General features: G+C 44.4%; 1 protein-coding gene across 15 annotated transcripts in view; it reads right to left on the bottom strand.

The window, feature by feature from the left end:
* The window catches only part of LOC139414927 (MAP/microtubule affinity-regulating kinase 3-like), a 109,986-nt gene that overhangs the window by 16,117 nt on the left and 65,916 nt on the right, over positions 1-27,953 (bottom strand). For 10 of the 15 annotated variants that reach the window (XR_011634916.1, XM_071162563.1, XM_071162560.1 and 7 more), the window contains exons 6-14: positions 26,983-27,053; positions 23,895-23,951; positions 18,713-18,949; positions 15,594-15,734; positions 10,655-10,754; positions 8,881-8,993; positions 4,334-4,487; positions 3,709-3,929; positions 261-364 (exon numbers count right to left, since the gene is read on the bottom strand). Coding sequence is in view for 14 of the 15 variants with exons in the window: in XM_071162563.1 (XP_071018664.1) it covers positions 261-364; positions 3,709-3,929; positions 4,334-4,487; positions 8,881-8,993; positions 10,655-10,754; positions 15,594-15,734; positions 18,713-18,949; positions 23,895-23,951; positions 26,983-27,053 (1,198 nt within the window). In the remaining variant the exon portion in view is untranslated. The remainder of the gene's footprint in view (positions 1-260; positions 365-3,708; positions 3,930-4,333; positions 4,488-8,880; positions 8,994-10,654; positions 10,755-15,593; positions 15,735-18,712; positions 18,950-23,894; positions 23,952-26,982; positions 27,054-27,953) is intronic. The other 5 variants (XM_071162573.1, XM_071162566.1, XM_071162569.1 and 2 more) reach the window with 1 other exon arrangement.

Genomic DNA, 27,953 nt, shown 5'->3' with positions numbered 1-27,953 from the left:
TATATTGAGCTGGACATTAATAGGCCCCAATGTAGCATCTCTGTGATTCTAAACCAATGTTTTTTTTGAGCATGGCTATTTCACAGAAGAAAAAATGTGTGTATAATGATGATGATGATGAAGAACGGGGCCTTCCTTTAGTAAAACAACAACCTAAACTAGAACATCATCTTCAAGACCTGAATCTTGTACAGTGTGGTCAGGGTGGTGTATGTAGCTGCTGCAGGCTAGGAGGGACAACGGGACAGACAGAGCCTCACCTGTTTTCTTTTCCGTTCTGGATGACAGAGTGGCGGTCCGAGGCATTCCTCTCACTACACACATACGTGTTCCTCCTTCTCATGCCCCCTGATGTGGAGTTAGTCTGGAGGGAGAGAGAGAGAAAGAGGGTGATGAAAGGAGGCAGAGAGTGAACGAGAGTAAAAGAGAGAGAGGGTGATGAAAGGAGGGAGAGAGTGAAAGGAAGGAGAGATGGTGGTGAAAGGAGAGAGAGAGTGAACGAGAGTAAAAGAGAGAGATGGTGATGAAAGGAGGGAGAGAGTGAAAGAGAGAGGGTGATGAAAGGAGGGAGAGGGTGAAAGAGAGAGGGTGATGAAAGGAGGGAGAGGGTGATGAAAGGAGGGAGAGAGTGAAAGAGAGAGAGGGTGATGAAAGGAGGGAGAGGGTGAAAGAGAGAGGGTGATGAAAGGAGGGAGAGGGTGATGAAAGGAGGGAGAGAGTGAAAGAGAGAGAGGGTGATGAAAGGAGGGAGAGGGTGAAAGAGAGAGAGGGTGATGAAAGGAGGGAGAGGGTGAAAGAGAGAGAGGATGATGAAAGGAGGGAGAGGGTGAAAGAGAGAGAGGATGATGAAAGGAGGGAGTGAGTGAAAGAGAGAGAGGGTGATGAAAGGAGGGAGAGGGTGATGAAAGGAGGGAGTGAGTGAAAGAGAGAGAGGGTGATGAAAGGAGGGAGAGGGTGATGAAAGGAGGGAGTGAGTGAAAGAGAGAGAGGGTGATGAAAGGAGGGAGAGGGTGAAAGAGAGAGAGGGTGATGAAAGGAGGGAGAGGGTGATGAAAGGAGGGAGAGAGTGAAAGAGAGGGTGATGCAAGAGAGTGAAAGAGAGAGGGTGATGAAAGGAGGGAGAGAGTGAAAGAGAGAGGGTGATGCAAGAGAGAGAGTGAAAGAGAGAGAGGGTGATGAAAGGAGGGAGAGAGTGAAAGGAGGGAGAGAGTGAAAAAAAGCAGGTGATGCAAGAGAGAGTGAAAGAGAGAGAGGGTGATGAAAGGAGGGAGAGAGGATGATGAAAGGAGGGAGTGAGTGAAACAGAGAGAGGAATTCATAACTGCAACCGTATTGCTGTTTTTTTTTATTTTTTAACACAAGCTTGTTGTCACCGTTGTGCTTTGGCGTGTCAACGGTTTCGTCAATTTAATTGCGAGAGAGAGATGGTGAGGATGGAAGGTGAGAAGTATAGTGACAGACAGAGACAGAAAGAAAAATCAATAAATAAACCAAAGAAAGAAATGACAAGAGAAGATACTGCCCTAAACACTATGTTTCTTGTGAGGCCCAGTACAAATGCTGTAAACACTATGTTTCTTGTGAGGCCCGGTACAAATGCTGTAAACACTATCTCGACCCCTCTTCGACATTGATCATCAAGCCCAAAAAAGCTACCCTGTGAGTGAGTGTGTGGCCAAATATCCATACCCAGATATCCATACTTATATTTAAAATAGTATGCTGATTGAGTATGCGAAATGATTGTATTTGAAAATATTGTATTCTTTAAATGCCAGGATGTCATACTCATTTAGCTTTTCATCTAGTAGAATTCCCTGCACCCCATTCGACAAAGAGAAGGGTATGTTCAGACCTACGTGTGTTTGACAACAGCTGAAGAATCAGCTGATAATTAGATGCCAACAAATGGCGGGAAACAACGCAATTGCGCATTAGATGACGTATTCTCAGTGTGGGTGAGCCTATTACGTGGATATTTGTTGCTTACTGCATACATTTGTACTAAACAGTACGTTCTATACAATACAGTATTAAGACCCACATTTTGTTACGTTACAGCCTTATTCGAAAATTGACTAAATTGTTTTTTCCCCTCATCAATCTACACACTATACCCCATAATAACATCACAAAACCCCATAATGACAAAGCAAACACAGGTTTTTATACATTTAAGCAAATTTTATATACATAAAAAAATATGAAATATCACATTTTTGTAAGTATTCAGACCCTTTACTCAGTACTTTGTTGAAGCAACTTTGGCAGCGATTACAACCTCGAGTCTTGGGTATGACGCTACAAGCTTGGCACACCTGTATTTGGGGAGTTTCTCCCATTCTTCTCTGCAGATCCTCTCAAGCTCTGTCAGCTTGGATGAGGAGTGTTGCTGCACAGCTATTTTCAGGTCTTTTCAGACATGTTCAATTGGGTTCAAGTCCGGGGTCTGGCTGGGCCACTCAAAGACATTCAGAGACTTGTCCCAAAGCCATTCATGCATTGTCTTGGCTGTATGCTTAGGGTCATTGTGCTGTTGGAAGGTGAACCTTCGCCCAGTCTGAGGTCCTGAGCGCTCTGGAGCAGGTTTTCATCAAGGATCTCTCTGTACTTTGCTCCATTCATCTTTGCCTCGATCCTGACTAGTCTCCCAGTCCCTGCCACTGAAAAACATCCCCACAGCATAATGCTGCCACCACCATGCTTTACCGTAGGGATGGTGCCAGGTTTCCTCCATAGGTGACACTTGGCATTGAGGCCAAAGAGTTCAATCTTGGTTTAATCAGACCAGAGCATCTTGTTTCTCATGGTCCTTTAGGTGTCTTTTGGCAAACTCCAAGCGGGCTGTCATGTGCCTTTTACTAAGGAGTGGCTTCCATCTGGCCACTTTACCATAAAGGCCTGATTGGTGGAATGCTGCAGTTCCTCAGAGGAACTCTAGAGCTCTTTCAGAGTGACCATCGGGTTCTTGGTTGTCTCCCTGACCAAGGCCCTTCTCCTCCGATTGCTCAGTTTGGCCGGGCGGCCAGCTCTAGGAAGAGTCTTGGTGGTTCCAAACTTCTTCCATTTTAGAATTATGGATGCCACTGTGTTCTTGGGGACCTTTAATGCTGCAGACATTTTTTGGTACCCTTCCCCAGATCTGTGACTCGACACAATCCTGTATCTGAGCTCTACGGACAACTTCCTCGACCTCATGGGTTGATTATTGCTCTGACCTGCGCTGTCAACTCAATTGAATTTGTGCTCAATTTCGAGTCTCATATCAAAGGGTCTGAATACTTATGTAAATAAGGTATTTCTGTTTTTTTATTTTTTTATTTTAATAAATTTGCAAAAATGTCTAAAAAACAGTTTTTGCTTTGTCATTATAGGGTATTGTATGTAGATTGCATATTTTTTTTATATGTATTTAAACCAATAAGGCTGTAACTTAGCAAAATGTGGAAAAAGTCAAGGGGTCTGAATACTTTCCGAAGGCACTGTATGTAGTAAGATTAGTACACAGTGTATAGTTTTAGTAAGTAGAAGTCAAGACAGATTTTAGACACAGACATTGACATCAAGCCCAAAAACCTTGTGAGTGACTGAGTGTGTGTGTGTGTGTGTGTGTGTGTGTGTGTGTGTGTGTGTGTGTGTGTGTGTGTGTGCGTGGTTGGTGTGCGGATGCGTGTGTATACATATTCTGTGTACTCTCGGTGTACTCACGCTGGGTGTGGTGGAGCCCTTCTTGCGGTCGGGGATGTCGGCCTTGTTAGGGTTGTTGGCGTTACCCAATAGGGGACTGGCAGGGGCACCGCTGCCACCACGCCCGCCTGGTGAAACAGACTTCCGTGGCTGGGCACCCTCGTCCTCTTTGTGGTCGCCGTTGTCATCCGAGGTGGTCTGGCTCCTCTTGGGGTAGCCCACCGAGGGAATGGACGGACCGGCTGGATGGAGGGAGGGAGAGACACACATGGATGAGTGTGGAGTTACAATGAGAACTGTGGTGCATTGGATGTTCACATCGCTCTTCCTATAACACTTATCCCCCTTTCCCTCCTTCATGACCCCCTTACTCCTCCTCCTCCTCTCAATGTCTCCCCTTCTCCTTCTCCTCTCAATGCCTCCCCTCCTCCTTCTCCTCCTCTCAATGCCTTCCCTCCTCCTTCTCCTCTCAATGCCTCCCCTCCTCCTCTGTGTCCTCCTCCTCCCCTGCATCTCCCCTCCTTCTCCTGTGTCTCTTATCTCCCCCTTTCATGGGTTCTTCCTCGCTCTCCCTCCTTCATCCTGTCCCACTTACATCACCCCTTCCTCCCTATCCTCCCCGCGCCATCTTCTCCCACCCTCTCACCCTGGTCGCTGTAGCGTCTCTGTTTCTGGGTGCCGGAGATGGACCGCTGGGCCTTGAGGTGCGCCGGAGACTGGCCGTTGTTGTTGTGCTCGCTGGCGGGCCGCGCCTTGGCCAGAGACAGATTACTGCTAGAACTGGAGTCACTAACCTCCAACTAGGAAAGAGGGGGAGAGAAGAAAAGCTTACACTTAAATCACACTGCAGATTAAAATGAGTTCTACTGTATTTTATGCGCAGATCTGTGCCATTTTGTGACAAAAAAGTCACTCAGTGTGTGTTTCTCAATATGCATACAACTGCATAAGAATTTACATATGAGAAGCAAGCTACTTTTACATGTACAAAACGACCTAAAACTAATGTTGTAATGCAATGTAGATAGGCCAACGGTAAGCTACGAATTCTTTATGGCTAGCTAGCTAGCTACCAATTCTTTGTCAGTTAGCCTGCGCTCTACGCACACTACAGTGGGTATTATAGGCAGGTAGACATGCTAAATTAACATAGTATGTATTTATTACTATATCAAGATAAAATATTCTAGTCAGGCAACATATGAGATGTGAATTGGCAACAGTTCACTTCGAAGTCAGAGTTTATTTTCTTTTGCTTCAGCTCGAAAACCGTTGGCTATTGGTTTAAGAGATGTTTCATCATGTTTTACATGGTTGTGTCATATTACATCAACAATCCTGGGAATTTAGTTGAAGCGTGCGTCGATGCATCCTTCGAAATGTGTACAGAGTACGTGTTCCATACTCTGACCATTGTGTGCTCCAGTTTGCGTGCTCGAAATGCAGTAGTGTGCATATTGAGAAACGCACATGTTGTGTTGGATGGAAAATATTGAAAAATGCACTACATTTTTCTTGAATCTTCAACATAGTAATGCTACCAAAAATAATTTACAGAAACTAGTTACAAATGGAGTCATCCATGATTCATCATATTATATGTTAAGCATATGTTTTATTTTCAGTCTCCATCTCCACTGAATGAGGTAAGGATTTATTTCCTAATAATAATAATGTAAAATTAACAAATGTACTGAAAGACCTGTGTGAAGGTCAACTTACAGAGGAGGAACTTCTTGAGGCAATTAAATCCTTTTAGTGTTTAAAAACACCATGGCTTGATGATATACCAGTAGAGGTAGGTCAGTATATCTGACCTTTTGTACTCAAAGATACATTATTTGTACTCAAAGATACATTTTTAGCATGTTTAAACTACTCCTATACAAATTATAGACTTTCGGGTACTCAAGAGGGTCTGATTTCATTAGTACTGAAACAGGACCCAGGTGGTAAGTATAATTGTATTTTATTTTATCTTTATTTAGGCAAGTCAGGCAAGTCAGTTAAGAACAAATTCTTATTTTCAATGACGGCCTAGGAACAGTGTTCAGGGGCACTCGGGGGTTTGAACTTGCAACCTTCCGGTTACTAGTCCAACTCTCTAACCACTAGGCTACCCTGCCGCCCCAATAATGATCCAGTCCATTTAAAAAAAACTGGAGACCTCTTACACTTAGTGAAATGTGTAAGAGTCTCTAGAAAATCCTGTTGAAATGTGTAAGAGGCTCTAGAAAACCCTGGTGAAATGTGTAAGAGGCTCTAGAAAATCCTGTTGAAATGTGTAAGAGGCTCTAGAAAATCCTGTTGAAATGTGTAAGAGGCTCTAGAAAATCCTGTTGAAATGTGTAAGAGGCTCTAGAAAATCCTGTTGAAATGTGTAAGAGGCTCTAGAAAATCCTGTTGAAATGTGTAAGAGGCTCTAGAAAACCCTGGTGAAATGTATAAGAGGCTCTAGAAAACCCTGGTGAAATGTGTAAGAGGCTCTAGAAAATCCTGTTGAAATGTGTAAGAGGCTCTAGAAAATCCTGTTGAAATGTGTAAGAGGCTCTAGAAAACCCTGGTGAAATGTGTAAGAGGCTCTAGAAAACCCTGGTGAAATGTGTAAGAGGCTCTAGAAAATCCTGTTGAAATGTGTAAGAGGCTCTAGAAAATCCTGTTGAAATGTGTAAGAGGCTCTAGAAAACCCTGGTGAAATGTGTAAGAGGCTCTAGAAAATCCTGTTGAAATGTGTAAGAGGCTTTAGAAAATCCTGTTGAAATGTGTAAGAGGCTCTAGAAAATCCTGTTGAAATGTGTAAGAGGCTCTAGAAAATCCTGTTGAAATGTGTAAGAGGCTCTAGAAAATCCTGTTGAAATGTGTAAGAGGCTCTAGAAAACCCTGGTGAAATGTGTAAGAGGCTCTAGAAAATCCTGTTGAAATGTGTAAGAGGCTCTAGAAAATCCTGTTGAAATGTGTAAGAGGCTCTAGAAAATCCTGTTGAAATGTGTAAGAGGCTCTAGAAAATCCTGTTGAAATGTGTAAGAGGCTCTAGAAAATCCTGTTGAAATGTGTAAGAGGCTCTAGAAAATCCTGTTGAAATGTGTAAGAGGCTCTAGAAAACCCTGGTGAAATGTGTAAGAGGCTCTAGAAAATCCTGTTGAAATGTGTAAGAGGCTCTAGAAAATCCTGTTGAAATGTGTAAGAGGCTCTAGAAAACCCTGGTGAAATGTGTAAGAGGCTCTAGAAAACCCTGGTGAAATGTGTAAGAGGCTCTAGAAAATCCTGTTGAAATGTGTAAGAGGCTCTAGAAAATCCTGTTGAAATGTGTAAGAGGCTCTAGAAAACCCTGGTGAAACGTGTAAGAGGCTCTAGAAAATCCTGTTGAAATGTGTAAGAGGCTCTAGAAAATCCTGTTGAAATGTGTAAGAGGCTCTAGAAAATCCTGTTGAAATGTGTAAGAGGCTCTAGAAAACCCTGGTGAAATGTGTAAGAGGCTCTAGAAAATCCTGTTGAAATGTGTAAGAGGCTCTAGAAAATCCTGTTGAAATGTGTAAGAGGCTCTAGAAAATCCTGTTGAAATGTGTAAGAGGCTCTAGAAAACCCTGGTGAAATGTGTAAGAGGCTCTAGAAAATCCTGTTGAAATGTGTAAGAGGCTCTAGAAAATCCTGTTGAAATGTGTAAGAGGCTCTAGAAAATCCTGTTGAAATGTGTAAGAGGCTCTAGAAAATCCTGTTGAAATGTGTAAGAGGCTCTAGAAAACCCTGGTGAAATGTGTAAGAGGCTCTAGAAAATCCTGTTGAAATGTGTAAGAGGCTCTAGAAAACCCTGGTGAAATGTGTAAGAGGCTCTAGAAAATCCTGTTGAAATGTGTAAGAGGCTCTAGAAAATCCTGTTGAAATGTGTAAGAGGCTCTAGAAAACCCTGGTGAAATGTGTAAGAGGCTCTAGAAAATCCTGTTGAAATGTGTAAGAGGCTCTAGAAAATCCTGTTGAAATGTGTAAGAGGCTCTAGAAAATCCTGTTGAAATGTGTAAGAGGCTCTAGAAAATCCTGTTGAAATGTGTAAGAGACCTCCAGGCAATCCTGGTGAAATGTGTTAGAGGCCTCCAGGCAATCCTGGTGAAATGTGTTAGAGGCCTCCAGAAACTCCTGGTGAAATGTGTAAGAGACCTCCAGGCAATCCTGGTGAAATGTGTTAGAGGCCTCCAGAAACTCCTGGTGAAATGTGTAAGAGGACTCCAGGCAATCCTGGTGAAATGCATAGCACATAGAATAAAAAGGTTTTACCAGATATTGTTAATCCTGATCAGACAGATTTTTTACATGGACAATATATTTGAGATAATATGTGACAATGAAACATAAAAGATACCTGTCCTGGTCTTCATAGCAGATTTTGAAAAGGCGTTTGATAAAGTACGACTAGAATTTATACATAAATGCCTGGACTACTTTAATTTTGGTGAATCTCTTATACAATGGGTTAAAGTTATGTACAGCAACCCCAGGTGTAAAATAGTAAATAATGGTTACTACTCAAAAAGTATTGAACTGTTAAGAGGAGAAAAACAAGGATGTCCGTTGTCTCCTTACAAATTGCAGTGTTTGGCCATTTGGAAAGCCATAGTAATCAATCTATAATATAATATAATAATACTCGTAGGAAAGATTTTCATCTTTAGCTCACAATCTGTGGATAATATACGATTAGAAAGGTTCAAAATGTATGTAAAACATCACAACACAATTAAAAAATATACTGCACATGGAAACCAAACGAGGGTGGACTATGGTGATAGGTGGGATGGGCTGAGGGGCGGGATTAAAGAGCTGAGGTCTATGGTGATAGGTGGGATGGGCTGAGGGTGGTTGAGGGGTGGGATTAAGAGCTCATGTTCGGTAATGTATTATTGTTATGTGATGTAATGTGTGATTTGTAAAATGTATGTATATGTAGAAAAAAAGCTGTTATAACAGATAAACATATTTGTGTCCTCAGAAGAGGATGGGTTAATAATATATATATATATTCATTTCAATAAGTAGATCTTAAAAGAAAGAGAGACATTTTGAAAGCGCAATCACTTCAGGTACAGTATTTTGCATTTAATTGCACTTGTGCACTTGCCAAAAATGTCAGACAGAAACCAAGACCAAGAACTAATACATGCTAGAGCCAGCACTTTCAGACATGGCCAGGTCTCCCCTTACCTCTGTGGACTTCCTTCCCAGTAGCAGGTAGGTGGCGGTGATCTCATCGTACTTCATCCTGGTTAGAGACTCAGTCACCTCCTCCCGAGTGTAGCCCATCCCCACCATGATGTCTGCAGGAGAACAGGAGCGGGAAAGGACAGCTGTTAGCATTAGACACCCAATAGGCTGCAGCCTGGGGTTGTCTAGCGGTTAGGGATGCTGCCTTCAAATCCAGCCCATACCCTTTTGACACAAACCCTCTGTCAACTTTCCTGTCTCTCCCTTGTGGTTTCTAACCAATCATTTAAAAAAAACGCCATTGGCTGAGACCGTGTGAACATATATCCCCATTTCCTATTTGGAACCAAAATACTAGGCCGCGAGGGCAATGTGTTTGAATTTAATTTAATTAACTTTATTAATCCCACAAGGGGAAATTGGATGTACTGCAACAACATACTGCATACATCAGAGAGAGAGAGAGACAGAGAGAGAGAGAGAGAGAGAGAGAGCACTGATGGCTGGTGAAACAACAACTCATTCTCTCTATCATCAGTGCTGAGTGAGGGCATGGTAGGAGCAGATCAATGCTGGCATCAACAGACAGAGGGCATGGTAGGAGCAGATCAATGCTGGCATCAACATGTATGGGGTGAGGGAGAGCGGGGTGCGAGTGGAAAGAACAAGGCCTGCCAGACTGTATCGACTCCTGGATCTGTGTGCGTGTATGTGTGTGTGTGTGCATGCACACATACATTTTAATGACTGTGTGTTACAGAGTGTGATTGTGTTAATGCGTGGTCAAGTGTGTTTTTTAATGACTGTGTGCATGTCTGAGTGGAGTACTAGGCCGTGGGTGTCTGAAAACAATCCAGGTCCGCCACGCTCACGTTGGGCACAGCATGCCAGGCTAGCCCGCAACACAGGCAGGCTCCCCCTAATACATGTGCCAACCTATCCACTCCCTCCTGCAACCAACCAACAAATAAGAGTTCCTAGCAGCTGATACAGCTGATACAGTTCGTCATCTGATAGTTACGCATTGAGAATACTACCTATAGAACCACATGAGTTCTAAGTGACGTAAATCTTCATTTACAAGCACTTCGCTACACTCGCAATAACATCCTCTAACTATGTGTATATGTGACCAATAACATCCTCTAACTATGTGTATATGTGACAAATAACATCCTCTAACTATGTGTATATGTGACCAATAACATCCTCTAACTATGTGTATATGTGACCAATAACATCCTCTAACTACGTGTATATGTGACCAATAACATCCTCTAACTATGTGTATATGTGACCAATAACATTTGATTTGATGCATGTACCTACAGGGGTCAAAGTGTAACTAGATAGTCTTATTCCATCTAGTATGTCTCAGTTCTGATTTTCTGTTTTTTATTATTATTATTATTTCAGCATTAACCAACCTTCCTCCTGAAGAGCTAGCGGACGTGCAGTTCTACTAATCAGCGTCTCCTCAGGACCTTGATTAGTATAATCATTTTGTGTTAGAGCAGGGCTGGGACAAAAGCCTGTATACTCGGCAACTCTCCATGAGGAGGCTGCCCATTCCTGGTTTTAATAAAGTCATTATCTATATTCATAAGTATGGGTACACATGTAAAGATGGTCCCTGATTCGCTCCCTAACCCTTCCTGTTGATGTTTGCAAACCTATAAGGTGGAAGCTCCACCACCACACTGTTTATTTACACCTATCCAAGGAAGAGAAATGGGAGTGGCTGGTACACAGAGGAGTGCTCGAGTCAGTGTACCTATTCTCTTCTGGTCCGTGATGTCCGTTTCTGGTTCCACGAAGGGCTTCATCTCATCCTCTTCACAGCCGGCGTTTATCCACCGGTCCTTCATGATTTGCTAGGAGGGAGAAGGACAAACACACGTTATCATTTCCACTCTACAGGCCCAATTTGATAACAGGGACACAAAAATGACACATTAACCTCTTGTCCCTGCGCCTATGAACTTAGATCTGTATAGGATTAATGGATTGGATAGGAACCATATAAGCAATATGCTATATATATATATAATATTATATGTCAATCTAGGCTATATATTTATATAATATTATATGTCAATCTAGGCTACATATTTATATAAAATTATATGTCAATCTAGGCTATATATTTATATAATATTATATGTCAATCTAGGCTATATATTAATATAATATATGTCAACCTAGGCTATATATTAATATAATATATGTCAACCTAGGCTATACAGTATTAAGACCCCTTGACTTCCACATTTTGTTACGTTAATGGATTAAATCTTTTTTTCCTCATCAATCTACACACAATACCCCATAATGACATCACAATACTCCATAATGACATCACAATAACCCATAATGACATCACAATACCCCATAATACCCCATAATGATGAAACAAAAACAGGTTTTTAGAACATTTTTCAAATGTATTCAAAATAAAAAATAAACTGAAATCTCACATTTACATAAGTATTCAGACACTTTACTCAGGACTTTGTTGAAGCACCTTTAGCAGCGATTAAAGCCCAGAGTCTTCTTGGGTATGACGCTACAAGCTTGGCACATCTGTATTCGGGGAGATTCTCCCAATCCTCTCTGCAGTTCCTCTCAAGCTCTGTCAGGTTGGATGGGGAGCATCGCTGCACAGCTATTTTCAGGTCTCTCCAGAGATCTTTGATCGGGCTCAAGTCCGGGCTCTGGCTAGGCCACTCAAGGACATTCAGAGTTTTGTTCCAAAGCCATTCTTCATGCATTGTCTTGGCTGTGTGTTTAGGGTATTTGGCCCATTGGAAGGTGAACCTTCGCCCCAGTCTGAGGTCCTGAGCGCTCTGGAGCAGGTTTTCATCAAGGATCTCTCTGTACTTTGCTCCGTCCATCTTTCCCTCGATCCTTACTAGTCTCCCAGTCCCTGCCAATGAAAAAGATCCCCACAGCATGATGCTGTCACCACCATGCTTCACCATAGGGATGGTGCCAGGTTTTCTCCAGACGTGACGCTTGGCATTCAGGTCAAAGAGTTCAATCTTGGTTTCATCAGAGCAGAGAATCTTGTGGTGCCTTTCGGCAAACTCCAAGCTGGCCGTCATGTGCCTTTTACTGAGGAGTGGCTTCCATCAGGCCATTCAACCATAAAAGCTGATTAGTGGAGTGCTGCAGATATGGTTGTTCTTCTTAAAGGTTCTCCCATCACCACAGAGGAACTCTGGAGCTCTGTCAGAGTGACCATCGGGTTCTTGGTTACCTCCCTGACCAAGGCCCTTCTCCCCTGATTTCTCAGTTTGGCTGGGCAGCCAGCTCTAGGAAGAGTCATAGGTGGTTCCAAACTTCTTCCATTTAAGAATGATGGAGGCAACTGTGTTCTTGGGGACCTTCAATGCTGCAGACATTTTTTGGTACCCTTGCCAAGATCTGTGCACAATCCTGTCTCTGAGCTCTACGGACAATTCCTTCGACCTCATGGCTTGGTTTTTTCTCTGACATACACTGTCAACTGTGGGACCTTATATAGACAGGTGTGTGCCTTTCCAAATCATGTCCAATCAATTGAATTGACCACAGGTGGACTCCAATCAAGATGTAGAAACATCAAGGATGATCAATGTTAACAGGATGCACCTGAACTCAATTTCGAGTCTCATATCAAAGAGTCTGAATACCTATGTAAATAACTTCAGCTTTTATCTTTAATACATCAGCAAGAATTTCTAAAAACCTGTTTTCGCTTTGTCATTATGGGGTATAGTGTGTAGATTGATCAGGGAAAAAAACTAGTAACAAAATGTGAGGGATCTGAATACTTTCCGAATGCACTGTAAGTCGACTGACTTGAAATGACATTGAGCCCAAACCTGGAGGGCAGTGACGGTGCAGAGATGGACTGATAAGTGGAGGGTACGAGGTGGTTGGATAAGTGGAGGGTATGAGGTGGTTGGATAAGTGGAGGGTACGAGGTGGTTGGATAAGTGGAGGGTACGAGGTGGTTGGATAAGTGGAGGGTATGAGGTGGTTGGATAAGTGGAGGGTACGAGGTGGTTGGATAAGTGGAGGGTACGAGGTGGATGGATAAGTGGAGGGTATGAGGTGGTTGGATAAGTGGAGGGTACGAGGTGGTTGGATAAGTGGAGGGTACGAGGTAGTTGGATAAGTGGAGGGTATGAGGTGGTTGGATAAGTGGAGGGTACGAGGTGGTTGGATAAGTGGAGGGTATGAGGTGGTTGGATAAGTGGAGGGTACGAGGTGGTTGGATAAGTGGAGGGTACGAGGTGGATGGAAAAGTGGAGGGTACGAGGTGGATGGATAAGTGGAGGGTATGAGGTGGTTGGATAAGTGGAAGGTACGAGGTGGTTGGATAAGTGGAGGGTACGAGGTGGATGCATAAGTGGAGGGTACAAGGTGGTTGGATAAGTGGAGGGTACGAGGTGGTTGGATAAGTGGAGGGTACGAGGTGGTTGGATAAGTGGAGGGTACGAGGTGGTTGGATAAGTGGAGGTTACGAGGTGGTTGGATAAGTGGAGGGTACGAGGTGGTTGGATAAGTGGAGGGTACGAGGTGGTTGGATAAGTGGAGGGTACGAGGTGGTTGGATAAGTGGAGGGTACGAGGTGGATGGATAAGTGGAGGGTATGAGGTGGATGGATAAGTGGAGGGTACGAGGTAGTTGGATAAGTGGAGGGTACGAGGTGGTTGGATAAGTGGAGGGTACGAGATGGTTGGATAAGTGGAGGGTACGAGGTGGTTGGATAAGTGAAGGGTACGAGGTGGTTGGATAAGTGGAGGGTACGAGGTGATTTGATATGTGGAGGGTACGAGGTGGTTGGATATGTGGAGGGTTCTAGATGGTTGGATAAGTGTAGGAGCATGTGTGTTCGTGTTCCCATGATGCTTAGCCACTGTGGCCCTTGGTATCCAAACACCTTGCCAGTTGGGTGAAGTGCTTAGGGGAGAAAGACACACACTGGCTTTAGCTGTGCTTAGCCATGGTGTTTCTCATCAGTCTTTGTGTATCACAGATACTAGAAACAGAACAGGGCGCCACTCGGAACACAAACACTTCTCTTTTTCTCTCTGTTCTGGGTGATGTGGTACAAAACGGACTAGTCACTGATCTCCCTCCATGTGAGCAAGACAAAGGAGCTGATCGTGGACTACAGGAAACTGAGGGCAGAGCACGCCCCCATCCGCAGGGCTGTAGTGGAGTGGGTCGAGAGCTTCAAGTTCCACGGTGACCACATCACTAAGGAATTAACATGGTCTACACACACACACACCAAAACAGATGTAAAGAAGGCACGACTACGTCTCTTCTCCCTCAGGAGGCTGAATAGATTTGGCATGGTGCCTCGGATCCTCAAAACGTTCTACAGCTGCACCATCGAGAGCATCTTGACTGGCTGCATCACAGCCTGGCAACTGCTCGGCACACGACCGCAAGGCGCTACAGAGGACAGTGTGTACGGGGCCGTCCCAGTACATCACTGGGGCCGAGCTCCCTGCCTTCCAGGACCTCTATACCAGGCGGTGTCAGAGGAATGCCCTAAAAATGGTCAAAGACTCCAGCCACTCAAGTCATAGACTATTCTCTCTGCTACAGCACAGCAAGCAGTAACAATGGAACCAACAGGAACCTGAACAGCTTCTACAAGCCATAAGACTGCTAAATGGTTAGTTAAATAGTTAACCAAATAGCTACACAGACTATCTGCATTGACCTCTTTTTGCACTAATTATTTTAACTCATCACATACAGTAGTACGCTGCTGCTACTGTTTATTATCTATCCTGTTGCCTAGTAACTTTGTCCCTACATATATGTACATATCTACCTCAATGACCTCGTACCCCTGCACATGGACTCGGTTTCTGGTACCCCGTGTATATAGTTATCGTTATTCATTGTGTATTTATTCCTCTGCATTGTTGAGAAGGGCCCGTCAGTAAGCATTTCACTGTTAGTCTACACCTGTTGTTTACCATGTGACAAATATAATGTGATTTGATTAGATCAATGTACACAAATAATGCTGTGTGTTTCTGTGTATGTGCCTGTGTGTGGGGGGGGGGTTCTGTGTGTATGTGCGTGTGTGTGTATGTGTGCGCGCGAATAAGTGCATGTGCATCTAGCAGAGGGAAATCTACTTTAGTCGTTGGAAGAGGTGTGTGTGTGTGTGCGCGCGCACGCACGCATTAGTGTGTGCATGTTTGCATGCGTGTGTGTGACCACATTCAGGTGCGGTTTTCAAACCCTGCATGCCATGCATCTCCACACAGGTAGAATCCAGGCAGGAGTGACGTAAAGCAGGAAGGAGTCTGTGTGAGAGGGGTGGACGTAAAGGAGGAAGGAGTCTGTGTGAGAGGGGTGGATGTAAAGGAGGAAGGAGTCTGTGTGAGAGGGGTGGACGTAAAGGAGGAAGGAGTCTGTGTGAGAGGGGTGGATGTAAAGGAGGAAGGAGTCTGTGTGAGAGGGGTGGACGTAAAGGAGGAAGGAGTCTGTGTGAGAGGGGTGGATGTAAAGGAGGAAGGAGTCTGTGTGAGAGGGGTGGACGTAAAGGAGGAAGGAGTCTGTGTGAGAGGGGTGGATGTAAAGGAGGAAGGAGTCTGTGTGAGAGGGGTGGACGTAAAGGAGGAAGGAGTCTGTGTGAGAGGGGTGGCCAGCGAGTAGTAAAAAATAAAAAGTAATAAGCGTAAAGACATATTTACATTTTGGCCTTCCTCCCTCACCTCAAGTGTACCGCGCTTGGCTGGGTTGAGCACCAGGAAACGCTTGAGGAGGTTTTCACAGTCGGTGGACATGTAGAAAGGGATACGGTATTTACCCCTTAAAACACGCTCTCTCAGCTCCTATAGGGGGATACAGAGAGGAGAGGTTAAAGGTCGGGTCAGTTGGTGGACATGTCGAAGGGAATAAGGTATCCCCCCAATGAATCAGCTACCCCAAAACACGCCCTCAGATGCAGGAAAGAGTGCAATGAGGTATTGAATGTGTCACTGTCGGTCACCTTGATTACTACAATTTGTCTCTCTTGACCTGTGTGCACCTACGTTGTTTCATTCATAGGCTATGTTGTAGCAACCTCATGATGGGTACAGGGAACATTTGAATATCATATAGTAAACTAAACCTACTGAAGTTACGTTGAACTGGGTTAATGGAATATGAATTACAGTCATCCAATATCCCAGGGATCATCAACTAAGATTCAGCAGCGGGACAATTTTCTTGAGCGGGTGGTTGGGGAGCCGGAACATCATTACAAATCATTTGTTGACTACAAATTGACCGTAAGGAGCCCAAACAGATGTCATGTTTGACTAAAACATAATCGTTCCAAACCTTGCTTATATTTCTATACAATCACGCGCCTCTCTATCGTGCTTGGGAACACATTTCTTAAATGAAAATTACTTGGAGCTGATTTTCTGGTGTTTTTACAGTCATGTCCAACAACGTAGCAAGTTGGGAGCCCTGCAATATACAGTAGGGGGAGCCCTGCAATATACAGTTGGGGAGCCCTGCAATATACAGTAGGGGAGCCCTGCAATATACAGTAGGGGAGCCCTGCAATATACAGTTGGGGAGCCCTGCAATATACAGTTGGGGAGCCCTGCAATATACAGTAGGGGAGCCCTGCAATATACAGTTGGGGAGCCCTGCAATATACAGTAGGGGAGCCCTGCAATATACAGTTGGGGAGCCCTGCAATATACAGTAGGGGAGCCCTGCAATATACAGTAGGGGAGCCCTGCAATATACAGTTGGGGAACCCTGCAATATACAGTAGGGGAGCCCTGCAATATACAGTTGGGGAGCCCTGCAATATACAGTAGGGGAGCCCTGCAATATACAGTAGGGGAGCCCTGCAATATACAGTTGGGGAGCCCTGCAATATACAGTAGGGGAGCCCTGCAATATACAGTAGGGGAGCCCTGCAATATACAGTAGGGGAGCCCTGCAATATACAGTAGGGGAGCCCTGCAATATACAGTTGGGGAGCTCTGCAATATACAGTAGGGGAGCCCTGCAATATACAGTTGGGGAGCCCTGCAATATACAGTAGGGGAGCCCTGCAATATACAGTAGGGGAGCCCTGCAATATACAGTTGGAGAGTGCTGCAATATGCTGCAACAGAAGTAAAGGAAATGGATAAACTGACTGCACCCAAACAAAACGTGGCATTTAACCCCATAAGGCTCATAAAGCTCATAAAAACATGTGTCCTCCCTAATCTTGAATGGCACAAACCGCCACTGACAAAGACAGACACTGCTTCCCAATTCTCTACCTTTCTCCCAAAGTGTGCAATCACACCCTCTTCCCCATGCAGTAAGCATGCCCTCTTCCCTATGCAGTAAGAATGGTAAGCATGCCCTCTTCCCCATGCAGTAAGCATGGTAAGCATGCCCTCTTCCCTGTGCAGTAAGCATGCCCTCTTCCCTGTGCAGTAAGCATGCCCTCTTCCCTATGCAGTAAGCATGGTAAGCATGCCCTCTTCCCTGTGCAGTAAGCATGCCCTCTTCCCTATGCAGTAAGCATGGTAAGCATGCCCTCTTCCCTATGCAGTAAGCATGCCCTCTTCCCTATGCAGTAAGCATGGTAAGCATGCCCTCTTCCCTGTGCAGTAAGCATGCCCTCTTCCCTATGCAGTAAGCATGGTAAGCATGCCCTCTTCCCTGTGCAGTAAGCATGCCCTCTTCCCTATGCAGTAAGCATGGTAAGCATGCCCTCTTCCCTATGCAGTAAGCATGCCCTCTTCCCCATGCAGTAAGCATGCCCTCTTCCCCATGCAGTAAGCATGGTAAGCATGCCCTCTTCCCCATGCAGTAAGCATGCCCTCTTCCCCATGCAGTAAGCATGCCCTCTTCCCCATGCAGTAAGCATGGTAAGTATGCCCTCTTCCCCATGCAGTAAGCATGCCCTCTTCCCTATGCAGTAAGTATGGTAAGCATGCCCTCTTCCCTATGCAGTAAGCATGGTAAGCATGCCCTCTTCCCCATGCAGTAAGCATGCCCTCTTCCCTATGCAGTAAGCATGGTAAGCATGCCCTCTTCCCCATGCAGTAAGCATGCCCTCTTCCCTATGCAGTAAGCATGGTAAGCATGCCCTCTTCCCCATGCAGTAAGCATGCCCTCTTCCCTATGCAGTAAGCATGGTAAGCATGCCCTCTTCCCCATACAGTAAGCATGCCCTCTTCCCTATGCAGTAAGTATGGTAAGCATGCCCTCTTCCTTATGCAGTAAGAATGGTAAGCATGCCCTCTTCCCCATGCAGTAAGCATGCCCTCTTCCCTATGCAGTAAGCATGGTAAGCATGCCCTCTTCCCCATGCAGTAAGCATGCCCTCTTCCCTATGCAGCAAGTATGGTAAGCATGCCCTCTTCCTTATGCAGTAAGCATGGTAAGCATGCCCTCTTCCCCATGCAGTAAGCATGCCCTCTTCCCCATGCAGTAAGCCTGCCCTCTTCCCCATTCAGTAAGCATGCCCTCTTCCCCATGCAGTAAGCATGCCCTCTTCCCTATGCAGTAAGCATGCCATCTTCCCTATGCAGTAAGCATGCCCTCTTCCCTATATGCAGTAAGCATGCCCTCCTCTTCCCCATGCAGTAAGCATGCCCTCCTCTTTCCCATGCAGTAAGCATGCCCTCCTCTTCCCCATGCAGTAAGCATGGTAAGCAGCGGCTAGATGGAGTTATCCCCATTCTTACAACACTGCTTTCCTTTTAAAGCAATTGCACATTTATGACAGAAGGGTAGAAAGAAATGGGACATAGAGTGGAGGTCAGGGTTAAAAGTTAATACACTCACACATATACACACACACCTTGAGGTTCTGACCGTCGAAGGGCAGCGACCCTGACACCAGCGTGTACAGGATGACCCCCAGGCTCCAGACGTCCACCTCGGGCCCGTCGTACTTCTTCCCCTGGAACAGCTCTGGGGCGGCGTAGGGAGGAGAGCCGCAGAACGTGTCCAGCTTACTTCCCATGACAAACTCATTACTGAAGCCAAAGTCGGCAATCTTGATGTTCATGTCGGCGTCCAGGAGTAAGTTCTCAGCCTGGTTGGGGGGGGGGGGTTGGGGGGGTGAGTAGGGGTGGAAGTGGGTGTGTTTGTGTGTGGAATGTATTCAGTGACGTGAAACATTGTTGTCCTTTTCAAATTAAAGAACGGGGATGTAGATGGCTGGATGTTACACTGGAACTAGTGAACTATACGTGGGGTGTGTGTGGGGACATCATTCATTGTGACACAGGATGTACTATGTATGAGATTGCTAATGGAGAAGTAAACATTGGACATTTACACCGGCAGTAACGTTGTCAGACTCCCTTATTAAATAACTTTACAGTCTTGAATACTGCAGATAGAACTAGAATGAATAGAGCTATCAGGGGAAAGAGAGAGATATGAAGAGAGGAGAGAGATGGGGAAGAGCGGAGGAAGACAAAGAAGCGAATGAGGTGCAGAGGATGAGAATGAGAGCAAGATGCCAACTCCGTGCCCCACACGTAGCATCAGACATCTTTCTTTCTTCCTTCCTATTTCCATCACTCTCTCCATCTCCCTGTTTCTCTATCCATATCTTTCTGTTCCTCCCTCCCACTTTCTCTCCTTCTCTCTTTCTCTATTACTCACCCTCTCTCTCTCTTGTGCATAATGTCTCATGGTGGAAACAGAGCATGTAATGCCCTGTAGACTACTACACTGTGTCACAAAGCACACATCTCTGGGGGATGGTAACACAACATCCCATGAGACCCCTGCTAGAAGAGTAGGAGGTGATTATGAACAGTGTTTCTCCCAGGGATGTGGAAGAGAGTGCGTGTGTGTGTCATGGTACGTGTGTGTGTGCCAGGGTACGTGTGCATGTGTAGGTGTAGGATCTTAATTTGATCACCCTGTTGCAGGACAACTTTCCTGCCTGCAATGCAGGAAATGTAAAACTTGCAATGTATTTGACACTGGAACCGCTGGGCCTCGCAGGTCCCCTCCTCTATTCTGACTGAAAAAATAATAATCTACTTTAAAAAAAAAAGATGTATATATATATATATATATATACATAAACAGTTGAAGTCGGAAGTTTACATACACCTTAGCCAAATACATTTAAACTTAGTTTATCACAATTCCTGACATTTAAGCCTAGTAAAAGTTAGGATCACCACTTTATTTTAAGAATGTGAAATGTCAGAATAATAGTAGAGAGAGTGATTTATTTCAGCTTCTATTTCTTTCATCACATTCCCAGTGGGTCAGAAGTTTACATACACTCAATTAGTATTTAGTAGCATTGCCTTAGAATTGTTTAACTTGGGTCAAATGTTCCGGGTAGCCTTCCACAAGCTTCTCACAATAAGTTGGGTGAATTTTGGCCCATTCCTCCTGACAGAGCTGGTGTAACTGAGTCAGGTTTGTAGGCCTCCTTGCTCGCACATGCTTTTTCAGTTCTGCCCACAAATTTTCTATAGGATTGAGGTCAGGGCTTTGTGATGGCCACTCCAATACATTGACTTTGTGTTCTTTAAGCCATTTTGCCACAACTTTGGTAGTATGCTTGGGGTTACTGTTCATTTGGAAGACACATTTGCGACCAAGCTTTAACTTCCTGACTCATGACACCATCTATTTTGTGAAGTGCACCAGTCCCTCCTGCAGCAAAGCACCCCCACAACATGATGCTGCCACCCCCGTGCTTCACGGTTGGGATGGTGTTCTTCGGCTTGCAAGCCTCCCCCTTTTTCCTCCAAACATAACGATGGTCATTATGGCCAAACAGTTCTATTTTTGTTTCATCAGACCAGAGGACATTTCTCCAGAATGTACGATCTATGTCCACATGTGCTGTTGCAAACCGTAGTCTGTCTTTTTTTATGGCGGTTTTGGAGCAGTAGCTTCTTCCTTGCTGAGCGGCCTTTCAGGTTATGTGGATATAGGACTCGTTTTACTGTGGATATAGATACTTTTGTACCTGTTTCCTCCAGCATCTTCACAAGGTCCTTCGCTGTTGTTCTGGGATTGATTTGCACTTTTCGCAACAAAGTAAGTTAATCTCTAGGAGACAGACCGCATCTCCTTCCTGAGCGGTATGATGGATGCGTTGTTCCCATGGTGTTTATACTTGCGGACTATTGTTTGTACAGATGAACGTGGTACCTTCAGGAGTTTGGAAATTGCTCCCAAGGATGAATCAAATTTGTGGAGGTCTACAATTTATATATTTTGATTTTCCCATGATGTCACCTTCAATTGACTCAAATAATGTAAATTATCCTATCAGACGCTTCTAAAGCCATGACATCATTTTCGGGACTTTTCCAAACTGTTTAAAGGCACAGTCAACTTAGTGTATGTAAACTTCTGACCCACTGGAATTGTGATACAGTGAATCATAAGTGAAATAATCTGTCAGTAAACAATTGTAGGAAAATGACTTGTGTCATACACAAAGTAGATGTGCTAACTGACTTGCCAAAACTATAGTTTGTTAACAAGAAATGTGTGGTGGTTGAAAAGCGAGTTTTAATGACTACAACCTAAGTGTTTGTAAACTTCCGACTTCAAACAGCTTCTGTTTACAATGACGAAATAAAACAGTCAGCCAAACGCACAGTCAGTCAGTCAGCCAGACGCACAGTCAGTCAGTCAGCCAGACGCACAGTCAGTCAGCCAGACGCACAGTCAGTCAGCTAGACGCACAGTCAGTCAGCCAAACGCACAGTCAGTCAGTCAGCCAGACGCACAGTCAGTCAGCTAGACGCACAGTCAGTCAGCCAGACGCACAGTCAGTCAGCTAGACGCACAGTCAGTCAGCCAAACGCACAGTCAGTCAGCCAAGCGCACAGTCAGTCAGTCAGCCAGACGCACAGTCAGTCAGCTAGACGCACAGTCAGTCAGCCAGACGCACAGTCAGTCAGCTAGACGCACAGTCAGTCAGCCAGACGCACAGTCAGTCAGCTAGACGCACAGTCAGTCAGCCAGACGCACAGTCAGTCAGCTAGACGCACAGTCAGTCAGCCAGACGCACAGTCAGTCAGCTAGACGCAGTCAGTCAGTCAGCCAAACGCACAGTCAGTCAGTCAGCCAGACGCACAGTCAGTCAGCTAGACGCACAGTCAGTCAGCCAGACACACAGTCAGGAGGCCTCTCGAGTGGTGCAGTGGTCTAAGGCTGTGCCACTAGAGATCCTGGTTTGAATCCAGGCTCTGTCGCAGCCGGCCGCGACCAGGAGACCCATGGGGCACAATTGGACCAGCGTCGTCAGGTTTAGGGGAGGGTTTGACCGGCAGGGATGTCCTTGTCCCATCGCACTCTAGCAACTCCTGTGGCGGGCCGGGCGCATGCACGCTGACACGGTCGCCAGGTGTACGGTGTTTCCTCCGACACATTGGTGTGGCTGGCTTCTGGGTTAAGTGGGCATTGTGTCAAGAGGCAGTGCGGCTTGGTTGGGTCGTGTTTCGGAGGACACATGGCTCTCAACCTTCGCCTCTCCTGAGTCCATACTTTTTGTATCTTGTTGTATCTGTTGCAGCGATGAGACAAGACTAGGATCCAATAGGATACCAATAGGATATCCTCCAATAGGATACCAGGAAATTGGGGAGAAAAAGTTGCACGGTCAGCCAGACACACGGTCAGTTGATGAAAACATCAGTAGACTAAACATAAATAGTGAAATTCAGCACAAAAGCAATAATGCATTAATAATGGATATTAAATGCCGATATGACAGCATTCAAAGATAATAAATGGACTGTCAGCTCGTGCTTACATGGTGTGCATCTTAACACAGTGGCATCAGTTGGAGCATGTCCATGTCACATAAACAATGAAAGCTGGTGAGAGCGTTGCTCATGTTGTTTTCTGTTTGAGATGTGAGGCCTGCTGTCTCAGTGATGACATTTTGTGCTGATAATCGGTGTAGCATTGTTCACAAGCTTGTTCTTCCCAAATGTTGTCGTCCCTACCTGCTCAGTGCACACCGGTTATGGCTTTTTAGGTGTAGATTCCGGTTCAGGTTGAGAGCTCGGGAATCAGAAGAATAATAAACATGATCCATTTCTTCCTCCGCAATCTGAGTGGTTTCATTCAGATCTTGTCGCAGCGCTAAACGCAGAATGTTCCTCCCGTTCGTCTGGGTTTTAATACCATTGTACATGACGTACACTCTCACTGTGTTCTCCAAGTAGGCCAAAGTAGACTGATGAGACTGCTTGGATTCGGTGGACTGATATAGGGTACTTACCATTTGGAGATTACAAAAGATCCATGATCCCTTTTCTCCCCCAATATACTTTATTCATTTATTTCATCCATTGTTGTATCTGTGAAATTAGTTTCAGTTACAGTTTTAGGTTCAGTTTCGAGGCAGTTTTCGGGGTGATTCTAAACTGGGAACCGCACCTTCAACTGTGAGGAGAAGGAAGGGCAACCCTATTTTATAAAGGGCATGTAAAGGGCATGTAAAGGGCATGTAATTTTCCCCCTGGAAAGCCATTTAAAAAAAAAAAAGACACGCCCTGCTAAAACGCACTATGACACCAGGTCTGTATGTTATATTATGATTGTAACAACAACAGTGTGTTAAACAGAGTTATTTAGGAAAAGTTTGGAGTTAGAGGGGCATGACGTTCAAAAGGTCATTAATGAGGCGTCCAAATGACGACTGATTTAGTGGTTCTAGTGTGAAGAAGTCTTCTGAAGTTTGTCATTTCTTGATTTTCCCTTAAGAAAATGTTATCAGTCCTTACAAAACATGTCTATTAATTATAATCCACATAATAACTCAAATTTCCTGTTGCTGCTGGATCAGTGTCCTGCTGTAGCAAACTGGCTCCAATTAAGATCCTACATCTGTGTGTGTGTGTGTGTGTGTGTGTGTGTGTGTGTGTGTGTGTGTGTGTCTGTGTGTGTGTGTGTGTCTGTGTGTCTGTGTGTCTGTGTCTGTGTGTGTGTATCTGTGTGTCTGTGTGTCTGTGTGTGTGTAATAAAGCCTTCATTACCTTCAGGTCTCTGTGTACGATGTGTTTCTGATGGCAGTACTGTACAGCTGACACAATCTGGAAAGGAATGGACCAAAACCATACAATTACAAGTTAGAACATATTATTAGACAGTTGTACGATGACGTTTTAGAAGGTCTTCTTCAAGGGACAACTAGACACGGCAGTCCTTGACATATCAGAGTTTGACACATGGCAGAGGAGCTTTGGGTTCAGAAAGTGTGTGTGTGTCTCTGTGTGTGTGGGCAATTAACAACATCCAACCGCAGCACCTACACCTCTCAGAACTCCATTGATTGGACAACAGGGACGTGCTTGGGGCTAGAACAGTGTGTGTGTGTGTGTGTGTGTGTGTGTGTGTGTGTGTGTGTGTGTGTGTGTGTGCGTGCCAGATCTGGTGGAGTTCCCATCTAGGTAAGCAGGGACTGATAGGAACAGAATTAGCTATTCACTGATTACAGTCAATAACATACATTGATTGTTATTTTTGTAGTTATAAAGTAGCTATCTAATGGGGTAATACATTTATGTAGTCTCCTAATGGGGTAGTACATTTATGTAGTCTCCTAATGGGGTAATACATTTCTGCAGTCTCCTAATGGGGTAATACATTTCTGCAGTCTCCTAATGGGGTAATACATTTATGTAGTCTCCTAATGGGGTAATACATTTCTGCAGTCTCCTAATGGGGTAATACATTTCTGCAGTCTCCTAATGGGGTAATACATTTCTGCAGTCTCCTAATGGGGTAATACATTTATGTAGTCTCCTAATGGGGTAATACATTCTTGCAGTCTCCTAATGGGGTAATACATTTCTGCAGTCTCCTAATGGGGTAATACATTTCTGCAGTCTCCTAATGGGGTAATACATTTCTGCAGTCTCCTAATGGGGTAATACATTTATGTAGTCTCCTAATGGGGTAATACATTTTTGCAGTCTCCTAATGGGGTAGTACATTTTTGCAGTCTCCTAATGGGGTAGTACATTTTTGCAGTCTCCTAATGGGGTAATACATTCTTGCAGTCTCCTAATGGGGTAATACATTCTTGCAGTCTCCTAATGGGGTAATACATTTTTGCAGTCTCCTAATGGGGTAGTACATTTTTGCAGTCTCCTAATGGGGTAGTACATTTTTGCAGTCTCCTAATGGGGTAATACATTCTTGCAGTCTCCTAATGGGGTAATACATTCTTGCAGTCTCCTAATGGGGTAGTACATTTTTGCAGTCTCCTAATGGGGTAATACATTCTTGCAGTCTCCTAATGGGGTAATACATTCTTGCAGTCTCCTAATGGGGTAGTACATTTTTGCTGTCTCCTAATGGGGTAATATATTCTTGCAGTCTCCTAATGGGGTAATATATTATTGCAGTCTCCTAATGGGGTAATACATTTCTGCAGTCTCCTAATGGGGTAATACATTTTTGCAGTCTCCTAATGGGGTAGTACATTTTTGCAGTCTCCTAATGGGGTAGTACATTTTTGCAGTCTCCTAATGGGGTAATACATTCTTGCAGTCTCCTAATGGGGTAATACATTCTTGCAGTCTCCTAATGGGGTAATACATTTTTGCAGTCTCCTAATGGGGTAGTACATTTTTGCAGTCTCCTAATGGGGTAGTACATTTTTGCAGTCTCTTAATGGGGTAATACATTATTGCAGTCTCCTAATGGGGTAATACATTCTTGCAGTCTCCTAATGGGGTAGTACATTTTTGCAGTCTCCTAATGGGGTAATACATTCTTGCAGTCTCCTAATGGGGTAATACATTCTTGCAGTCTCCTAATGGGGTAATACATTCTTGCAGTCTCCTAATGGGGTAGTACATTTTTGCAGTCTCCTAATGGGGTAGTACATTTTTGCAGTCTCCTAATGGGGTAATACATTCTTGCAGTCTCCTAATGGGGTAATACATTCTTGCAGTCTCCTAATGGGGTAATACATTTTTGCGGTCTCCTAATGGGGTAATACATTTTTGCGGTCTCCTAATGGGGTAGTACATTTTTGCAGTCTCCTAATGGGGTAATACATTCTTGCAGTCTCCTAATGGGGTAATACATTTTTGCGGTCTCCTAATGGGGTAATACATTTTTGCGGTCTCCTAATGGGGTAGTACATTTTTGCAGTCTCCTAATGGGGTAGTACATTTTTGCAGTCTCCTAATGGGGTAATACATTTTTGCGGTCTCCTAATGGGGTTGTACATTTTTGCAGTCTCAACTCTTTGTTTTGGTGACAGTCATTTTTGCCTCGTTCTCCATTAATAACAGGCCTACTGGTCAATGTGAAGTTATAACCTCACCTTTCCTTTTGCAAATATCCTCTATCAAGTATCATAGTTAGTTGGAAACACTGACCAATGAGCTCTACGTTTGACAGTGTTAGTTGGAAACACTGACCAATGAGCTCTACGTTTGACAGTGTTAGTTGGAAACACTGACCAATGAGCTCTACGTTTGACAGTGTTAGTTGGAAACACTGACCAATGAGCTCTACGTTTGACAGTGTTAGTTGGAAACACTGACCAATGAGCTCTACTTTTGACAGTGTTAGTTGGAAACACTGACCAATGAGCTCTACGTTTGACAGTGTTAGTTGGAAACACTGACCAATGAGCTCTACGTTTGACAGTGTTAGTTGGAAACACTGACCAATGAGCTCTACGTTTGACAGTGTTAGTTGGAAACACTGACCAATGAGCTCTACTTTTGACAGTGTTAGTTGGAAACACTGACCAATGAGCTCTACGTTTGACAGTGTTAATTGGAAACACTGACCAATGAGCTCTACGTTTGACAGTGTTAGTTGGAAACACTGACCAATGAGCTCTACGTTTGCTGCCTTCTCTGTTGCTGATAATGCAGCTCTCGTCCACTGGCAGAACTTATGTAGGCTATATAGGTCTTAGGGTAGTGTTGGCCAAGCGAATTGGTTGTTCCTCGCAGGGCTCAGTCCTGCCAAGTCGGCTGGCTTGAAAGTCTGTGTGTGTGTGTGTGTGTCTGTGACACCCAGCCAGGGTGTCTTTGAACATGGTGTGTCTTAGTGTGTGTGTGCGTGTGTAGGGCTGAATCCAGTCCACTGCGGTACCTGTCTAAATTTAGCCCTGGCCTCCTTCTCCTTCATCCTCCCATGTGCTACGAGGTAGTCAAAGACCTCCCCTGGAAGGAGAAAGGGGGAAGGGGGGCGAGAGGGAGGAGAGATAGAGGTGGGTAGGGAGAGAGAGAGAGAGAGAGAGAGAGAAAGAAAGAAAGGGGGAGAGAAAAAGAGAAACAGAGAGAGAGGGGGGGAGAGAGGGAGAAAGAGAGAAAGAGAGAGAAAAGGGGGGGATGGAGAGGGACAGAGAGAAAGAGGGAGGAGAGAGGCATAGAGAGTTTAAGTTAAACTTTGACTGAATGGAGACACGCCACAACTTTCTCTCAGTCCTCCAAATTAAATGTAAAGTCATATGTCTGAAAGCATAAATTGCTAGTTAGGCAGCCTCATTTGTCCTAGGTAAGGCAACATTATGCCTTATTATACAGTACTATATAAATAGCAGGAGGCAGACCAAACGTCCTCCTGGAGAGCTACTGGTTATGCTGTCTTTTTCTCCAGCCCTGACCTCTGATTCTACTAAACAGGCTTGAAGCAGGTGTGTTAGCACAGGATAGCACCTTGTAGCTCTTCAAGAGGAGGGTGGCATACTATAATGGTAGAACCAGGATGATAATACTTGTATTTAATATTCATGAGCTTGTCATGCATTATGCTCAAAGCATATTTTAAATATTATAGTGTACTCTGTACTACACTATTTACCGTACCTCATATTACTAAGTAACGTAACTCCACGTAACTTACCTCCACTGACATATTACTAAGTAACTTACCTCCACTGACATATTACTAAGTAACTTACCTCCACTGACATATTACTAAGTAACTTACCTCCACTGACATATTACTAAGTAACTTACCTCCACTGACATATTACTAAGTAACTTACCTCCACTGACATATCACTAAGTAACTTAACTCCACGTAACTTACCTCCACTTACATATAACTAAGTAACTTAC

This window comes from Oncorhynchus clarkii, chromosome 8 (genome assembly GCF_045791955.1).
Source record: "Oncorhynchus clarkii lewisi isolate Uvic-CL-2024 chromosome 8, UVic_Ocla_1.0, whole genome shotgun sequence".
Lineage (NCBI taxonomy): Eukaryota > Metazoa > Chordata > Actinopteri > Salmoniformes > Salmonidae > Oncorhynchus > Oncorhynchus clarkii.
Note: the sequence above shows the minus strand (reverse complement) of the source record. Positions and strands in the feature narration are given on the sequence as shown.